General features: G+C 39.8%; 1 protein-coding gene across 1 annotated transcript in view; it reads left to right on the top strand.

The window, feature by feature from the left end:
* GALNT7 (polypeptide N-acetylgalactosaminyltransferase 7) overlaps positions 1 to 17,524 on the top strand; it is a gene marked incomplete at its 5' end in the record, with an annotated part of 40,600 nt that overhangs the window by 8,226 nt on the left and 14,850 nt on the right. The window contains 4 exons of the mRNA XM_010075231.1: positions 8,882 to 9,048; positions 14,847 to 14,977; positions 15,236 to 15,315; positions 17,151 to 17,333. Of these exons, the coding sequence (XP_010073533.1) occupies positions 8,882 to 9,048; positions 14,847 to 14,977; positions 15,236 to 15,315; positions 17,151 to 17,333 (561 nt within the window). The remainder of the gene's footprint in view (positions 1 to 8,881; positions 9,049 to 14,846; positions 14,978 to 15,235; positions 15,316 to 17,150; positions 17,334 to 17,524) is intronic.

Raw genomic sequence — 17,524 nt, 5'->3', positions numbered from 1 at the left:
ACTTACTGCACATGAGAATGGGCTGTTCCTGTGTTTTGGGGAGGATGTCCTCAAAGAAGCCGTTCCTGGGCCCTTTTTGGCAAAGTTGTAACACCTGGAATCATTAACTTTTCATGGCGTGTGTTAGGAAACATTCAAATAATGGTTTCTCTCTAAAAGTGTAAAAAGGGAGAGAAAACTGCCTGCTGGACAAAACCACTGATGGCTACAAGTGTGAGGCTCTGAGAAGAGGCTCTTTGTTATGTGGCTCATTCCAAGAGCTGCACCTGGTCACACAAAACTGAAGCAGTGCGAGTTGTTCCAAGGGATCTCTATGCAATATTTCAAATAAATGCATACCTACAATGCATTAGTTGCAGTAGTCTGTAGTTTCTTTTGTCTCAGAAACACTAAGAAGCAGTGCAGGTTTTCCTTTATGAACTTCACTTTCACAGTAGAACACTCCAGTCCACGTCTGCCATTTCCATTGGTATATTTTGCTGGCCTTGGGTCATGCTTATTGCACTCTGAGTTGAAACTTAAGTCAAGAAGCATTCTCTTAAAGTATATTGTAAGTGATGCTCTATGGAACTCCCTATCTGTCCTATTAGATAACTGGCATTACAGTATAGCCCTTAAGCCAGGGATGTTAATGCTGTTGATCAGATTTCACGCCAGGGTCATTAACTGCGTTGGCCGTAAGAAAGGGTCAGTGCTCAACATGCTTTGCTCAGGCTTGGTATGCTGTTGTTATCCAGCCCATGGAAGAGTTGTTTACAAATTATTCTTATTGACCCAGAGAGTTTTAGTCTTATGACTCCATTTAAGCTAGATTTTCTTTTTTGACAGCTTCTTTGGACAAACATTGCAGGAATTTTATCCTGAGTAGTTTGACTGGGAGAGTGAATGTTTATGGCATGAGACAAATTAATCTCTTACTGGATTTTTTTTCAATACGACAATAGATAACTGCTGTCTGCTCAACAGCGTGAGACAGAATTTCAGCTGCATCACCCACACACATCTGTCAGTCTGATCATGGCACAATAAATATTTTCAAGAGTCTTTTCCTTCTGTAGATTATCCAATTTGACTTTTCTTTTTTAAGGATGCTATTGCTGCTACAGGGCATGCCCTCTGGGCCCTACAATTTCGTACCTGAATAATAGGTTCTGTTGCCGTGGGTCACATTTTTGCTTCCAACAGAACAACTAGCAATAAGCTTTTGTTGAAAAAACTGAAAAAGTAACTCTTCCTTGCTTGAGTACAATTCTCCTTGGGTACAGAAATGTATTTTTGGACAACTGTTTTTGCAGCTCCCAACATTTCATAAAACAACTCAAAAGGGAATGAGAATTTGCTTGTTTTTAAAAATTGTACATGTAGTTTTGAAGGGCGTTTGTTTTTCTTTTATCATTTTTAGTACAAGCAGAGGAGGGAATTCATGCCAGAAATAGACTTCTGATTTTACTTAAGAATACACACATGCAGAGCTATGTGTTAGTAAAGCAGAGCTGTTAGTAAGGATATTTTTCCTATCATAGTTTGGCGACAGCTGGGACCATTTGGTTGGCCCAAATGCTATTAAAAATGCAAAACTGTATAGAAAATTTTTGGTGCTAGGCTTGAGTCAAAAAAAATACCAAAATATTTAGCTGTAAACAATTCCCAGCATATGAAATAAGGCAGATGAATCTTGGCTACTTGTTAGAAAGGGATGGTCTTTTTACTCTGGGCAAATAACATTAATATATTCTCGTACAGTAAGTAGTTGTCCAGTCAGTCTTGTCATAGCTAAGGAGATTGAATAGAAAAGCTCTGGAGTGGAGTCTGTTCAGGAATGTGATTAGTTCCTTAATTACAGCACAGTGCTAAATTACATATTTGATATTGTTATACGAAAAAATATCTCGGTAATTACTGTCATATCTGTGTCATTGGAAATGGAACATTAAGGACTTGGTTTCATTTCTCATGGTACATTGCAAAAATCTTTTATGCAAGTGCCACGTAGTGCACTGGAACTGTTCTGTAACCAAGAAAACTAATTTTATAATATGTGCATAAATCTTTGTGTGCCTCAGAGAGAGCTGGGGTTGAGAATCAGGTGAATTATAGTGGTCACACTAAATCAGGGAGGCTGGCTTTCCCATGAGGGTTATCAGCTGCCTTGCTGCTGGCAAGACTCTTGGAGGAAAAAAATGTGTTTAAAATGTAATTATCCGTGTATTGTCAGAGCATCTCCTTGTGGTCAGGAAAGATTTGAATTCCAGGAATTGGCCTTAAAGCAAAACCAAACGTTTTCTGTTAATGTTTCAGGTCCCAGTAGTGAAAAGTACAGTGAAGATGGATCCTGTCTCTCTCTAGTGTTGGGTGCTAGCATTTCAAATTTTAAGTTTCAACAGAGAAACAATTCACCCAAAGAGTAAAAGAAGTTGTCGGAGGCATTGGGTGTGTTATCTGTAGTTGGGTTTACTTACCGTGTGTGTGCATCTGAAGTGAGAAGACCGAGCTCTGAACAGGACCTCTTACTCAGTGAAAATGTATAGCGCAGTGCCTGGAGTATAGTTAAATTCTGCCTTAAACCTTGACTTCGGAGATGGGGGCAGAGAAAAGTCTGAGAGGTTTCCTGCAGCTGCTTGGGTAACCCTCCAGGTGCTGTCTTGCATCATAGAAATTTTGGGGCAAATGGAGGAATCATTCTGTCAAATGAGTTGTAATATGAATGTGAAACTAAAACATTAAATGAACTTCTTATGCTCTGTCTTGTTCCTATTAACCAGAACCTACTGTAATAGAGCATTTAAATAAACTTGCATGATATAAGGTATAATTCAGTCCAGCTGAGCCTAGGCAGGAACTTCAAGGTTTAGTATCTGATGAGCAAGGCATGGTGGAAATAAAGTATTTCTGTTGGACTGAGCCTGCTGCCCTAAGCTTCTTTCTAGCCTTTTGTTTATTATATTAGATGAAACACATCAGTGTTTGATAAATCTGAAATTATGCACAGCCTGGACTCTTTTGAGCTGTACATAAGTGAATGCATCAAGCCATAACTTCCTAACTTCGTGCCCACCGCAGTGGAGGAATGATGAGAATTGCCACCATGTGCAGAGAGTCGTAGCTTGTGACCAGCGTTTTCTGAGGACAGCGAGCTGGCCGCTTCGGAGGGGAGAGGGCAGGAAGTGCATCACAACATACTGCTCCGGTGTGGCTGACCCGCAGCAACGTCCCGCACTGGTGCCGAGTGACCCGCTTGCCCCGTCCCCTCCCTGCAGGAGGGCACAGTGTGTCACCGTGCTGCAGAAAGGCTGGAGACCTGCCAGGAGATACTGCACCCCTTTAAACCAAAACAGGAAAGGAGAGGGCTTAGGCTCCATCTCTCTGTACTGTGGCTTCCCTTTCCCCAAGGAAGGGAATTTGTTTCAGCCTTCTAGCTGCCCCAGCTCTTCTTCTGCCCTATGGTGTTTATTGCTTCAAATTTTTTGGTGTTGGGCAAGTGATACTATGGGGAAGAATCTTTAGAACAAAATGCAAAGTTTATTCCTTTAATTTTCCTATTAGCCCTAATGTTGGGTCTCTATACAAACCTTGCCCTGAATCAGAATCATGGCACTTTCAGACGTGCAACAGGAGATGTAGCCTATGCTTCCGGGGGCACTAAGGACAAAATTCACATGACAAAAGTCCCATAGCCTTGCAGGCTACTTCAGGAGTGGAAGTAGACAAAGCTTGTAGCTCTTGTAAAAATAGGAAATGCTGTCTCAGCACAGGTTTAAGCTGTTAGGTAGGGCGTAATAGAGATTTTGCTGCTGTCTGCTGAAGGGAAAAAAATACTCAGCTGAGCGAACTGTCCTTCTTGTGTTGTCTGTTCACATCTCTTCCAGAACCCCTGTTTTGTCAGTTGACTAATTTTATATTAATGTTGATGATTCATAAAAATGTCCTGTAAGGATTCATAGGGAACAAATACAGTATTAACATTAGATTTACTTAGTTGTGTGTTAACAAAATGCCCCGTTCTGTAATCTGTTTCTGCCCCCTCTTCACTTGGGCAGTGATCCCTCTGACTTGCAAGCAGTCAAGCAGCCAGTCTCAGCCAGGACCTTGGGGGTGTCAACTGTGTAGACGAGCAAACTGCTGGAGGTGTTTTGTGATCGAAATTCTCGTCCATCTTCTTAGGGGGTGGATACAGTTTACTGCAGCAGTCATAATAAATTGATGATTTAAAATAACAAGCAGCCCTGAATTCAGTGTTAGTCTGTGCAAACAGCGTGCTGTCTGCTGAACAACTGTGTCCTTATAAGATAAGAACAGGGCTTACTAGAACAGGAAGCTGCAAATGAAAACAGAGCTCCTAACTTATTTTTAGGCTCTGCTAGTGCTAGAACCCCTCAAAGAGTGAGAAATTACATGTACTATAAAGCAATGATCAGTAGGTGATAATTGATATCACTATGAATCTTGTAACACTTTAAACATGAAATAAAGTTTAAAATTGTGAACAGTTTTATATTAATGGAGAAGAGAGATTGCATTTTTTAATGTCAATTACAATTTCAGGATAGATGCTAAATTGGGGCCTCCAGCTTTGTCCTGATGCAGGGCTCTCTGCTTGGAGCAACTGACTCGAGCTGCTTAGGAGCTGGTTGCTGGAGCGGTTACGGGAATGCGATGGCAGCTGGCTGCTATCTCAGAGAAACCTGTGCTGCTGCGTTTTTCTCTGAGCACACAAGTGCAGTGCTTTAAAATCCGGAGAGGGGACTGATGTGCCTTTGGTAAGGGCAGGTGCTAGCTCGACTGTTGACCTGAAGAAGATAGTATCGGGATAGAGGGTCAGTTGTGGCCATGATATCTCTTACTTTTCTCTGGAGCTTGGGTGCTGGCGTGCTAGGGAAGTTAGGAATTCAGGATGACATGAGAAGCACTTCTGTTGGCTCAATATCTCAAATTGCCCTCTAAGTATCTATCCAGTTTGGGCTCATCCTAACATCGCTGTCGAGGTGCTCTCCTTGTTCACTTCTTGCATTTTTGCTTGATGGCTGGATTGCTCTTCCAGAAGCAGCAGCCTCTAGCCTGGGCTTTTTTTAGCCTGAGCAAATTTGAGCCTATGTCTGCAACTGCAGTGGTTGCTAAAAGGGATGCTGCAGAGTCATCCATCCAGTCCTTGGAGCGTGTACACACCATCACTTTTGCAGGGCTGGGGGGCATCAGTAAGAGCAAGCCAATGAACGGGGTACAAAGCTGTAAGAGCAGAAATTTCCTCAAGCCAAGGAGCACTCCAGCCTAGATCTCCAGCTTCTCATGCAGAAGTGTCCCCTGTAAAAGGGCTCCTCTCCTGCTGATGCTGGTACACAACTTTGTGATCAAGGGACAGGAACATTAGGGTGGTGTTATCTCCAACAGTGCTGTTCCCTCCCAGGGTGCAGGGGGAGTAGGACTAACTCACACCTTAAGTATGCAGGCTAATAGAAGAAACGTTACTCGCTCTGTTTCTCCATTAGATCACTAGTGTATCTTTTGAAAGGTTTCTTCTCTCTCCAGTGATGAGTCAAGCCATTTTTTTGCTCAATAATGCCAGTGCTGATTTGGGGACAGGATGTTTTTATTCAGGGATTGATCGATAGTGTAGCTTCCTTTCACCCATGAGTTCCCTGAAGAAAGGAAGCAAACAGAGCTGCTCTTCCCTGCAGCGCTGCCTGAGGAGGGTGTTGCCAATCCTGCACAGATCTGTGCATGCCTGCTTCTTCTTGCCCTTTGCAATAACTCTTTGCAGGAGTCAGGAAAAGTGATGTGAAGTGTCTAGAGGTAAGACTAGCTTAAGGATGCTACCCTCTCTTTCCTGCATATCTGCTGCAATGTGCTGCCCTCCTAGCTATTCCAATGCAAATTCAAAATACCTTTTTAAAGTGAGTTTATGTTTACTAATCTGGTTCACACCATATCACCACAGCTGGCCTGCAGGCTGTGCCTGAGAGGGCACCATGCTACCATATGTGGGTAGGACAGCACCCAATGGTTGAAACGTATTTAAATCATTTTTCACAGACCCTTTTGTACTCTGATTGTGTCCCGTGCCAGTTTCCAATAGCTTGCAGCTTTTGCTGGAATGCCCACACCTACTTGATACTGTCTTTCAAAACTGAAGCGTGAGTCTGGAAATTCAGGCTTTTTACTTTTCTAGTGCCTAAGGTTTATAGGGAAATTAGTACTGTAACATTAAGCTTCAAACAAGGAAAATGTGTTTATTGTTACTTGGTGTTTGGTTTGCCAACCACTGGATGTCAGTGCTGCTCCACTGAAGAAAGGCTCTTCCCTGCTTCCTTCCTTGTGGATGTAAGGGAAACAAGAGCAAAGGCTTCTGACTTTTTTTGCTCAAATAGTTGAGCAGTGTTTTAATTTCTTGGAAAAATTGCCACAGAAATCAAAATATGCATTAATTGCATATATCGAAAACAACTACAGTGTTTCAAACATCTAATTCTCAAAGCAGGGCAAGAGACAATATTGTGTGTATGAGTTCCTCCAGTCTCTTGGAGCATACGGGCTTGATGAACCAGTCTGTGGACTGTCCAATAAGTGAAATGAAGCCTCTGGAAAAAACTAAAAGTATGATCATACTAGAAGTATAAATGTAGTGCTTTTCTGGCTTGCAAATTACATATTTAGAAACACATGATTTTGCAAGTTGAAAGAGTGAAATGTGCTGACAGATTTGGGGAGATTAAGTTGGATATGTAGTAAAAAGCCTGTCTAGACCTCTGGTTTTATGTTTTAAAAATGTATTAAATACATATCAAAAAATGCTTATAAATTGCTCACAGATGTGTTTTCAATTCAGGCTTTTGTAATAGGTTTGGTTTTTTAAAATTATGTTAAGTTACTTATTGTCTTTCATTCTTATGCTCTTCGCCATTTTCTTCCTAAAACCAACTCACCTACACTACAGGAAGAGGGCGAAATAAGCAAGCAAAAGATTTGGAGGTTTTTGCAGTGTTTCTTTTGTTGAAGGAAGACTGAAATGTCGTGGCTGTTTGTCTTTTTAATTGGAGGTCAAAAGAAGTTTCCCAGCTTAACTTCAGAAGGTGCAGGTCAGTGGCATGGTGCAACCTGCATCAGATACGGCCTTCTCCTTTGAGGCAAAAGGTGCTGTTATTTTCCACTAACTTTTACATGGAGCTCTTGAGTGGCATTCAGATGAAGAGAAGAAATACCTCATTAGATCAGACTTAGTTATAGAGTGTTTTGATTCTGTAATTTTCTTTTCCCACAGGCCCAAAATGATTAGTATGTTTCTACAATTTCTTTTTTTTCTGGTGGGAAACATATATTGATGCTGTTCCCTGACAAGAAGTGAAATACATCCTTTTTCACCAAAGAAGAGCTCTGTAAATACCTATAGATCTGTTATGTGAGTTCTTTCCATGTTTAACTTAATTTAGTGATTTCTGATGATTAAGGCAATTTGTTTCCAGGCATAGGAATGTTTCTGTGCATTTAAGCTTTTTATTGTATATAGGGAAATGTAACTATGAAAGTGTGTGCATCTGTAAGTTCAAAAATTTCCATTTGTCAAGGATAATTTCTTAATACATTATAGTTGTCTTTGAAAAGTCACGTTCTCTCTAGTAGAGACTTCACCTGCTGAAAGATGAAAAAATGAAGTCTTTTGCCTATTGAAATCAAAAGTGCTATGTCTCCAGGTTTGGCGATAAGAATTGTTTTATTATAGTCAGAAAAGGGGCTAGTGATCAGGTAGGGAAATTTCCTGGTAAGGAAATACCTGGACTGGTTGTAATTAGGGAGACTATGAACACTCTCATTTAGGAATGCAGTTGGGGAAGTTTGCAGTTGCAAATTAAATGCGTTGTTAATAAATGTCATTAATAAATATTGGAAAGTGTGGACTGAATTATTCATATTGCTTGTTTCTAAATCATCTGTAATACCTCAGGAAAAAAGACTGAGTCCAGGTCCATAGTGAAACTGAAATGCAAAATCTTTTAAATCAATACAAATTCCTTTCATGGCACGCCAAGCTGGAACCCTGAATGGATTTGGTAACCTTTTTTTTTTTTTTTTTTTAAGCTACGTTTGTTATACCTGGAAGTTTAACCATGAATAAACAGTAAAGACCATGTCTTGTCTGCCATGGGTTTACGTTTTTTCACACGAGCAGCTATGCTTTTCTGACAGTTTTTGCAAATGGAGATAGTTTTAGGAAGAACAGCTGACATGAGCATTCCACCTGCTTCTGCTGTACTTCTATCAAGTTTAGTTACTATGTTTAAATCTATGTTATTGTGAAAGGGCAGAAATTAATTACTTTTAATTGCCTTGACACAACAAAGTTTGTAACTTTGCTCATGATGCAGATTCTGCGTGTGGACTGTATAAAGCCAACACTTCATAGACAGTCCTCCTGCTGGGTAAATCTGATTTAAAGAGGCTTAGAAAAAAACAGCACTGTCTTATTGTGTGCTATGCAGTACGTGAGCCAAACGCACAGTCCATCCTGAACCGTGGTATCTGATGGTTTGAAGAAGACCCTCATCTTGGCAGCCACAGTTTGGGGCTTTTCTTCCACTGTCCTCCACGGCTGCACACCAGCAACATGGTGGTGGTAGGGATGGCTCTCAGTGGGTCCATGCAATGCTGTCCACCTGCACAGGAGGGAGCATGTAGCTGCTGACTCAGGAGGAAAAACAGCTCATGGCAGGAAGCAAGCTGCTGTCTGTGCCTCGTACGTCTGTGATGCTCTTCAGCTGTGTTACCTTTTGTAACCTGTTTCTCTTTAATCTGAAGGATAGCCATGAGTGAAGATTTCATTTGCACAAGGATGTTGTTAAGCAGTTCTGTAAATCATAATGTGAAAACTAATAACATCAAATCTTTTTTACAGATGCAAATACTGGCATTATGATGATAACCTGCTCACCTCCAGCGTTGTCATTGTCTTCCATAATGAAGGATGGTCCACACTCATGAGGACAGTCCACAGTGTCATTAAGAGAACACCAAGGAAATACTTGGCAGAAATTGTGATGATTGATGATTTTAGCAACAAAGGTTTGGAATATTTGGAATATTAACACACTAATTGTAGAAAAGAAAACTTCACTTGTTTTAAAAATTATTTTCTTTTGATGTATTACCTGTCATAGATTGAGTTGACTGCAAGAAAAGTAAGCTGCTTCTTTGCAGTCCTTTCAGTTTTCAGTGAAGGGAAAGCTCTTTTCTGATGAACCAGTTTCAAAAAGGTGGCAATCCTTCATGTGTATTCAGCTGTTTGAAATACAGATTTGAGATGGGCTCTCTGCCACAGTTGTGGAGTTGTAATAGTAGAAAGTTAGGATAACTAGTACCTCTTTTAGCCCATGTGAAAACAAGTAGTTTTAAGAGTATTGAAGGAATTTGAGTTAAGCTTGTTAGGAATAATTTCTTTCTTTATTCCGTATAGGAATCCGGATTCCTTTTTTTTTTTTTAAATACTATAATAAAAATGTATCTAAGGCTATTGAGTTATTTTGATTTGTTTTCACAATCTTTTTAATTTTTGACATCCTTTTTTATTGAACATTGTGTTGAGGTGGTTATTGTGTCTTATTGGGGGGAGGAGATTTTAAGAATTTAAGTGTTTTAGTTTCTGCCTTTCTTTGAGTCCTGCATATCAACGATTTCAAAAGTCCAGAGATTTTCCTCTTCTTTTGTGGTAGACATTGTGTTCTGAGTGTATAGTCATGATGCATGTACTTAGGCGTGATTCTTATAAATATAAACATACACTGACCTTTTCCTTCAATGGCAGTATCTTAGCGTTAATGCAAATCAAGGCTGAATACAGAGAAGACCTGAAGGTGGTATGCTAGAGAGATAAGATGATTTATATAGAGGAAATCAGTCTGGTTTTAAACTTGAAACAAATTTCAAAGCAGTGCACCAAAACTGCACATTCTGCAAGATTTTATTGCAGCATGCTCTTGAATAGAAGTTGACAGATAAAAAGAGCAGATGGATAAATAAAAACATAACTTTGAGCATGCAGGATATCAGTCTCTTCTAGACAACAACGATGACGGCTTTTAGGAGCCTGGGCAAGTTCGAACTGGTTAGCAGCACAGGATACATTCTCTTTACCCTCTTCTTTGTTTTTATAATAGCTGAATTGGGTAGTGGCATGGAAAGCAGATGACTGTTCTGAGACTCTCCCTTTTATCAAGTCATCTGGGCTTCTCCCAGTTCCAGCCTTACAGGAGGATTTGTTTTCTGCAGGTATACCCACTACAAATTTTAAAACCAAACTCATCGCATAGTCAGGGTTGCCCTTTTTGAGTAAATCACTATTAAAATAATTATTGTATGTGAATTTTTACATTGTAGCTGTAGGTAGGTAGGTAGGTAGGTATCATTTTCTGCCTGTTTTTATAGGAGAGGAATAGTTACCTGTATTGTAAACTTGACTACATCTGGCTTAGTCTAATAACAATACTGAACACTACATTATAGTCTCCTGTATCCTTTTACAGGAGAATTTGAGAATTTGGCTTAGATATACATGCACACTATAAAACAAAAATACCTTCTCTGCTAAGGGATATAATTGTAATAATTCAGACGTGCTGTGTCTTTCGTTTTCAGCTGGAATCACAGCTTTTCTTCAGAGCTATTGAAGGACTGAGTTAGCAGCATGAAATAACTATGACACTGATGGTCTCTAGAAGAACTACCATATTTTTTTACTAATGATTGGTCTCAGTACCTGAGTTTCACATGAGTCATAGTTGACTGTGTGCTACATATATGTCATTCACGGAATGAGTTTGTCCAGTGTAACAACTGGTACTACAGATTTACAGTACATGACTATTGTTAAATAAAGGAAGTATTTTTCAATAAATTTGTTTTGAAATACAGAACTTTACTTATGCTCTCTGCTCATGTATGAATGGTTAGCAGATACAGCTAGCCTGGACCTAACACACAGCAGACACTTTTCTCTATATTTCCCACACTTCATTTTCCCAAATAACTTTATTGAATCAGAAAATTCAGTAAAGCACGCTCAAGATACAATTTTCTCATGTATCAGTGACTGGAAAACAAGCATGGACTAGAATGTCTCTGAACACCTTGCTGCAACTGTGCTGTTTCACTATAATAATTCTTCAAAGTGCTGTAGGCTATTACTTGGTAAACATAATTAACTTAATTTTAATAATTCAAATTGTGTTCTAGATGAAAAATGGCCGAGACAGTAGGATCTTGCTCCACTTCTTTCTCCCCAGAGAGAAGCATGAACTAGTACAGGGTGCAGAGTGTGCCAAGCCAGATGCCTGAAGAGATCTCCAGTCGTTAGGAGAGCTGCAAAACACAAACACTCTTAACTGTACCAGAGCTACTGGTGGCTTTTTGCTCTTCCAGCCAGAAGAAAAGCAGTGCTGGCAGCACAGATACAGGATTTTCTCCTTCCCTACCTGATTTCAGACTGCACAGTTCATATCTGCCTTTCCACCCAGCAAAGAGCATCTTACACTCTCTGAAACCAGTGTTGAGGGACACAGATGCTGGACTGGGTAGATGTTTGCTTATGCTCAGTGTGGCTGTCCTTATTTCTTAGCCACCACCTTCTCCAGTGATATGATATTAAAGTGGACTATAGCGGTTGCAAACTCTTGTAAATACTGGTTCATAAAGAGCCAGTCCTGCTGTCCTTCTTTACGAGAAATCCTCTATCAGAAAGGAGTTACAGCTGCATAGAAGCTTATATATGTTAGGATGCCAAGCTAACTGGATGATGCTGGTTCTTGTATTTTCAATGGAGACCTCTGTATTAATGCACATTAGAGTCCAAGAAGTGTTGCAGCAGCTTCTACCGCAGTGTCAGTGTAGCCATGCATGTGGGGCTTTTTCCCCCAGTTTTTCTTGTTTCTTTATAGAAACAGTTTATTTTCCCGTAAGTGCTAGCTGTGTGGAGGATACAGCTGTTCTGGAAAGGCAATGAGAATTCGTAACACTGGATTTTCTGAAACTCCCTGCAATTACAGTTGCGTATACAGGTCTTCAACCACTACCTGTTACGTACTTGGGTATCAGCTTTATTTCTTTCTGAAGCGTAGAGGTCAATATCTCAGCTGGCGCAGCTCATTTTTGTAGCCTATGCACCTGTAAAGAGTGACTGCGAGGTAAATACCAGTGTTCCTAGTAGCATTTAACGGCTTTGTCTACCTTTTGCATTTGCTTAATTTTTTCTTTATTGCTGTCTATATTTCCCACTGATGGAGCATCCCGTAAGATAACCAAAGGCGGGGAAGTAAAGAGTATAGAGAGGTAACAGTGTCTTTATTAACTTGTTCAATGGTGCTTGCAGTGGGGAAGCTGGAGCGTTAATCAGTGCTTGTGTTAGAGCCCAGAGCCCCATGTTGGTAGTATTACAGTACAGGGGACTTAGAGGAGGCTGCTTTAGGGAGGACTTGTGATACCGTTTTTTCTAGTTCTCAGACTGAGATCCATGAGTCGAGGGAAAAAAACCTGCTTTCCTCCTCCTCCGCTCCTTGTAATCTGCAATGCCTAAGATCTTTTGAAAAAAGGATGTGTTTTTAAAAAACATTGATTCATACTTTAATCATGCACTGGGGCGTGAGAGAAGAACCCAAACAAGGGAAGACCATATCAGTGGTTATAAACTTTTGAAGGGTAAAATATACATTTTTCAACAAAAAATGGAACACTGCAAGGCTGCTGACAGATACCATAAATACACATTCTAGGTGAACAGAATTTAACACTGGCCAACTAGTATTTCTAGCTGTAAAAGTATCAGGATTTTATACATTATGTCATGCAGGCTTTGTAGTATGGGAAGGAGGGAAAATTCAGTTTTCCTGTGGGAAATAGCACTTGCTGCTAACCCTGGCATGGTTTCAGGTAATGGACTGCAAAGTCCTGAGACTTGTACTGTAGAAAAGCTTTACACAATCAATGTGACAGGTTTTTACAGCTCCCTGTGAGCCTTATATAGTTGAACATTTGATAACTAAAACATTTGGCTTCAGAGGCAGGAAGGCTGGAAATAACTTTAGGTTTTAAATCTTTAAAACATTCCTGACAGTCCTTCTGTAACATGTACTTGGAATTTGCAGAATAAATAATGGTGTGGTATAAAGATTCTCTTAGTACTGCTTCAGTATGACCTCATAACTCTGTTGATTTTATCCTATAAAAATTTATGTCACAGCTATCATATCATATATTCTATATGTATTACATGGCATGTTATTCTATACAGCATACATGATAAAATTGTTCTTTCTCTAGTTTGATATTTATATATCCTTGAAGCTTTCCTAATGCACAAGGACTTATAAAAGAAATTGTAAATGTGTGTAGGGAGAAGAGGATACATAAAACTTCTAGTTGAGAAAACTTATTCTTTTATAAAGGTGAAGAGGAGGGATAATAAGAGTATTAAAAGATAGTCATTTCAGAAGATTGCTTTTTGGTAAAATTGCAGAATTTTCAGGTTTGGAAACTTCACTTTCAAAAAGCACCATTTCTATTTTAATTATTTATATGTAGCTTTTGTTTGAACTAGAATTTTTTTATATACTGTTGGCAAGAATACAAAACATAAGTTGCAGCAAGCTCCAGACTTCAGTCATTTTCATTCTGGGTGTGGAAGATGTTGCTGCTGAAGCAACCTGATGGCTTGTTGCTGCTGAAAAAGACATCCTTCTCCTTCCACCTCTGCATGTCCCCTCTCCTGTTAGATCAGCACAGACATGGCATCTTCCTGCCCCTCAGAGCTGCTGCAGACCAGTGCAGGGATGCCTCAGCTGTAGCTTAGGTGGCTTATTTTGGTTCCCAACTGAAGAAACCTCAGTCTTTCAAGCCTTTCAATTACAAAAACATATTTTAAATTAGTACTGGTAGTTAAATCAGTGCAGCCTGAAACGGCAAGCACCTGACTGCCAGCCCTTCTGCCTTCATCAGTTTTCTCAACAGAATCATCTGTGCAAAACTTATGCACCACTAGGACCCTTTTTTCAAATTTTGTGGTAGGAATGTGGTTTCCAGATTAGTTTGGCAAAGAGCAATGTGCAGATACAAATCTGTAGCCATTTAAGCATAGCCCATCTCAATTCTTATGCGGTTACTTGTCCATTTGCTGACCAAGTCCCTTTGGCTAAAGGTTTCCTGTCTCTTTTCTTCATGTGCTCATCAGTATGACAGCTTGGTCACTGCAGTTCTGGCCCTCCAGTTATTCTTATTGATGTCATTAGAAGATTAGCATTAAGACCACCTCAGCCCCTAGAGGGGACAGGTCTAGATGAGGGAGGAGAATAGTTTGAGTATGGTGAGTTTCTGTCTCAAGTTTCCAGATTTAATAGACCGACACAAAAAATTGTGAGGCAAAAAGAAAGTGAGTGAAATGTTTAACTGAAAAGTCATGCCTTCGGTTGTCCACGTGACATTGTCTGATGAGGAAAGACCATATGCTGAAGTGCAGAAACTCCTCTGTTCATCTGCCTGGTTGAAATACGGGCGAAGACTTGAAAGTGACTGTGTGATATATTGGAGTGACTGGAAATTGTCCTCCCAGCTGCCCTGTTGTGTGGTTAACCAGTATAGCTGCTTTTTCTTCAGATGTGCCAGAGACAAACCTGTGCCATGAAGTCAGAGAGCTCCAAGTCTTCATCTCTTCACATTTAGTGTTTGTGAGCAGTAGTGCTAGCAGTTGAATTAGAGATTCTCGTAATCCTAAATATCTGTAGATATTTTTGAGTAGAGGTGAGTTTGGGTTGTATTAAGAGTACAAAGCTGTTTATTATTAAACCTCACCAAAATAAATTTTTCTTGTTATTTGATAGCACACTTAAAAGAGAGGCTGGATGAGTATATTAAGCAGTGGAATGGCCTTGTAAAGGTATTTCGAAATGAGAGGAGAGAAGGTTTAATCCAAGCTAGGAGCATTGGAGCCCAGAAGGCCAAACTTGGACAGGTAGGAGCCAGTTCACACACAAGTCTTTCTTTTGTTTATTTTTTGGGGGGACAGGTGGTGGTGGTTCTATGTTCAGATAGATGTGTAGAAATGTAGTACTGTATTATCAATAATGTTTTAAAAAGAGATTAATTTTATTCATTTAAGCTTCATTTTCTTGTTAATGATATAAAAGTATTTCAATGTAAATAAGCTTAATTAAATCATCGTGACCTCATATATAGAAATATAAATTACTTTTTTTTTTTTCTTTTGAAGGTTTTAGTTTACCTTGATGCCCATTGTGAGGTGGGAATTAATTGGTATGCGCCACTTATAGCTCCTATATCTAAGGACAGGTAATGTTCTCCTGTTATTTCCAGTGTCTGGCCTCTTAGGAAGAAAAAGTCACAGTAACAATCTTCACTTTCCAAACTATAGTCGATATGTTTTATATCTATATCAACATATATCTATATAAATATTTCCTCTATGATGATTTTATTATCTCTCAGTATAAAAACTATGTAAGGAGGAAGGAAAACAGACAAATAAATCTCAAGACTGTTCATTTTTATAGGCATACTGAATATTTTGCTTAGTATAGATTAAATATAAGACAGGTCTTGTCTTTTGCATCAGTCTGAGGCACTGTTATAAAAATGTTCTGTTCTAGCTGAATAAGCAGCCTGATTAAACAGAAACTTGATTTTTGGTAGAGGAAAAGTAGCAGAAAGTGTTTTGGTGTGACAGGGATTTAAAGCCCCTGTGATCTCAAGAGTTTTGTAACTTTCTATTATTTGGTCTTGCAATATGGTGTTACTTGTTTCCTCTGAAGCACTTTGGAGTGTTGCCACTAGCAAACCAAGGCCAGGGCTTGAGCCTGTCTCTTCCAGGAGCCCAGGGGCTTTCTAGGAGTCAGTGGTGGAAATGCTGCTGCTGTGTGCCTGGGATCTGCAAGAGGTGACAGAGGAGGGAGATCCCCACGAGCTTCATTTCTTCCATCTGTTGTAATGCCGTTGTTGATGTATGCTGCTGCACTCTTAGCTTGTGCACTCGGGGGGTATGTGTGTTTAGGGAACTATGTGCTTGTTTAAACTCTTTAATCCCTTAAAATAACTGCTTAATCATAAAAACTATTTGTTAATCTGTCGTATTACCAGAACTTTTTTGAAGAGGTTTTTTTGTGTCTTTTAAAATGCATAACTCAGCTTAAGGACTGTATTTGGGTCAGGATACTAGGTAGAAGATGGAAATGTTCGTGTGCTTCCATCGAGTGTGTGCTACTCTTTTACACAAGAAAGGCAGGGGAGAACAGGCAGCTTTAGAGGCATCCTCCAGCATTGCCCACAGAGGGAGGACCAGGGGTGCCGAGGTGCTCAGTGCTGGAGAGCAGCACTCGGCAGCCCTCTTCCAAGCCCTGGTCCCCTGGGTACAGCATGCTGCTGCTTCTGCCTCAAAGTAGAGCATAGCTCTAGCGTTTCTTTTGCCCCCTGCTTGTTTTTGTGTCTCAGAGGATTTTACATAAAAAGCTCCAAGTTTTGTCACCAGGAAACCCAGTTGGAAAATTTGAGGAGAATAAAAAAATAATATATTTTCTTTGGTGAATGTTCTATGTGATAGATCACAATAAGAAGCATATTGCAAATCAAAAAGGAAAAATTCTACTGAAGACTGCTACTAAGAGAGCACCAGTAACATTTTTTTTTTATCCTGAGAGGTTGGATTTGCAGCGCAGTTGAATAAGACAGAATAGTGAAAATCCATGTTTACATTGGTAAAAGCTAAGATTTTTATCATACTTGTTGACAGCTAAGATCTTATATGTGTAGAAATTATGGGAAATAATAATACTGTGGGAACCCTAGCCCTCTAAGGTCTCCTCGGTTGCCTCCAGCAGTGCCTTAGTAGAAGACCGATGTCAAGAAGTACACATAAAGGAAAAAGTATTGGTAAATGAACTGATATAGCATTCCAGACCCAACTTTTCTCCTTTCAGAGCCCCTTAAAACAACATAAAGGACTATCTCTTTTTTTCTTCTAATGAGGCTTTGTTTTTTGTTAATATGTTTACAAGTGACTTTTCATGTAAACTGCTCTACAAACAATAATTGATGATGTAAGTTTCAGATTAGACAGATTATTCTTCTGAAATTCTATTTTGCTCTTTCTTTCCCTTCTATAAATGTTTCAGAACTACATGTACTGTACCTCTAATAGATTACATAGATGGGAATGATTATTCCATTGAGCCACAACAAGGTGGGGATGAAGATGGTTTTGCCAGAGGGGCCTGGGACTGGAGTTTGCTGTGGAAACGAATTCCATTAAGCCACAAGGAAAAGTCCAAACGAAAACATAAAACTGAGCCTTATCGGTAAAGAGAGCTGTTTACATACTGTGAATCATAATGAATAATTGTCTAAATCCTTTCATTTTTCCTCCCCCACCCTGTTTTCCCATGAACTCCGATCGGTGCACATGTGCCACACGGGTCCTTGCACATAACCGCATCTTCCCTGCCACCATCCGCCACCCTGCAGAACCACATGCACTGTGCCACTTATA

This window comes from Pterocles gutturalis, unplaced genomic scaffold, assembly GCF_000699245.1.
Source record: "Pterocles gutturalis isolate BGI_N339 unplaced genomic scaffold, ASM69924v1 scaffold13127, whole genome shotgun sequence".
Taxonomy (NCBI): domain Eukaryota; kingdom Metazoa; phylum Chordata; class Aves; order Pterocliformes; family Pteroclidae; genus Pterocles; species Pterocles gutturalis.
Note: the sequence above shows the minus strand (reverse complement) of the source record. Positions and strands in the feature narration are given on the sequence as shown.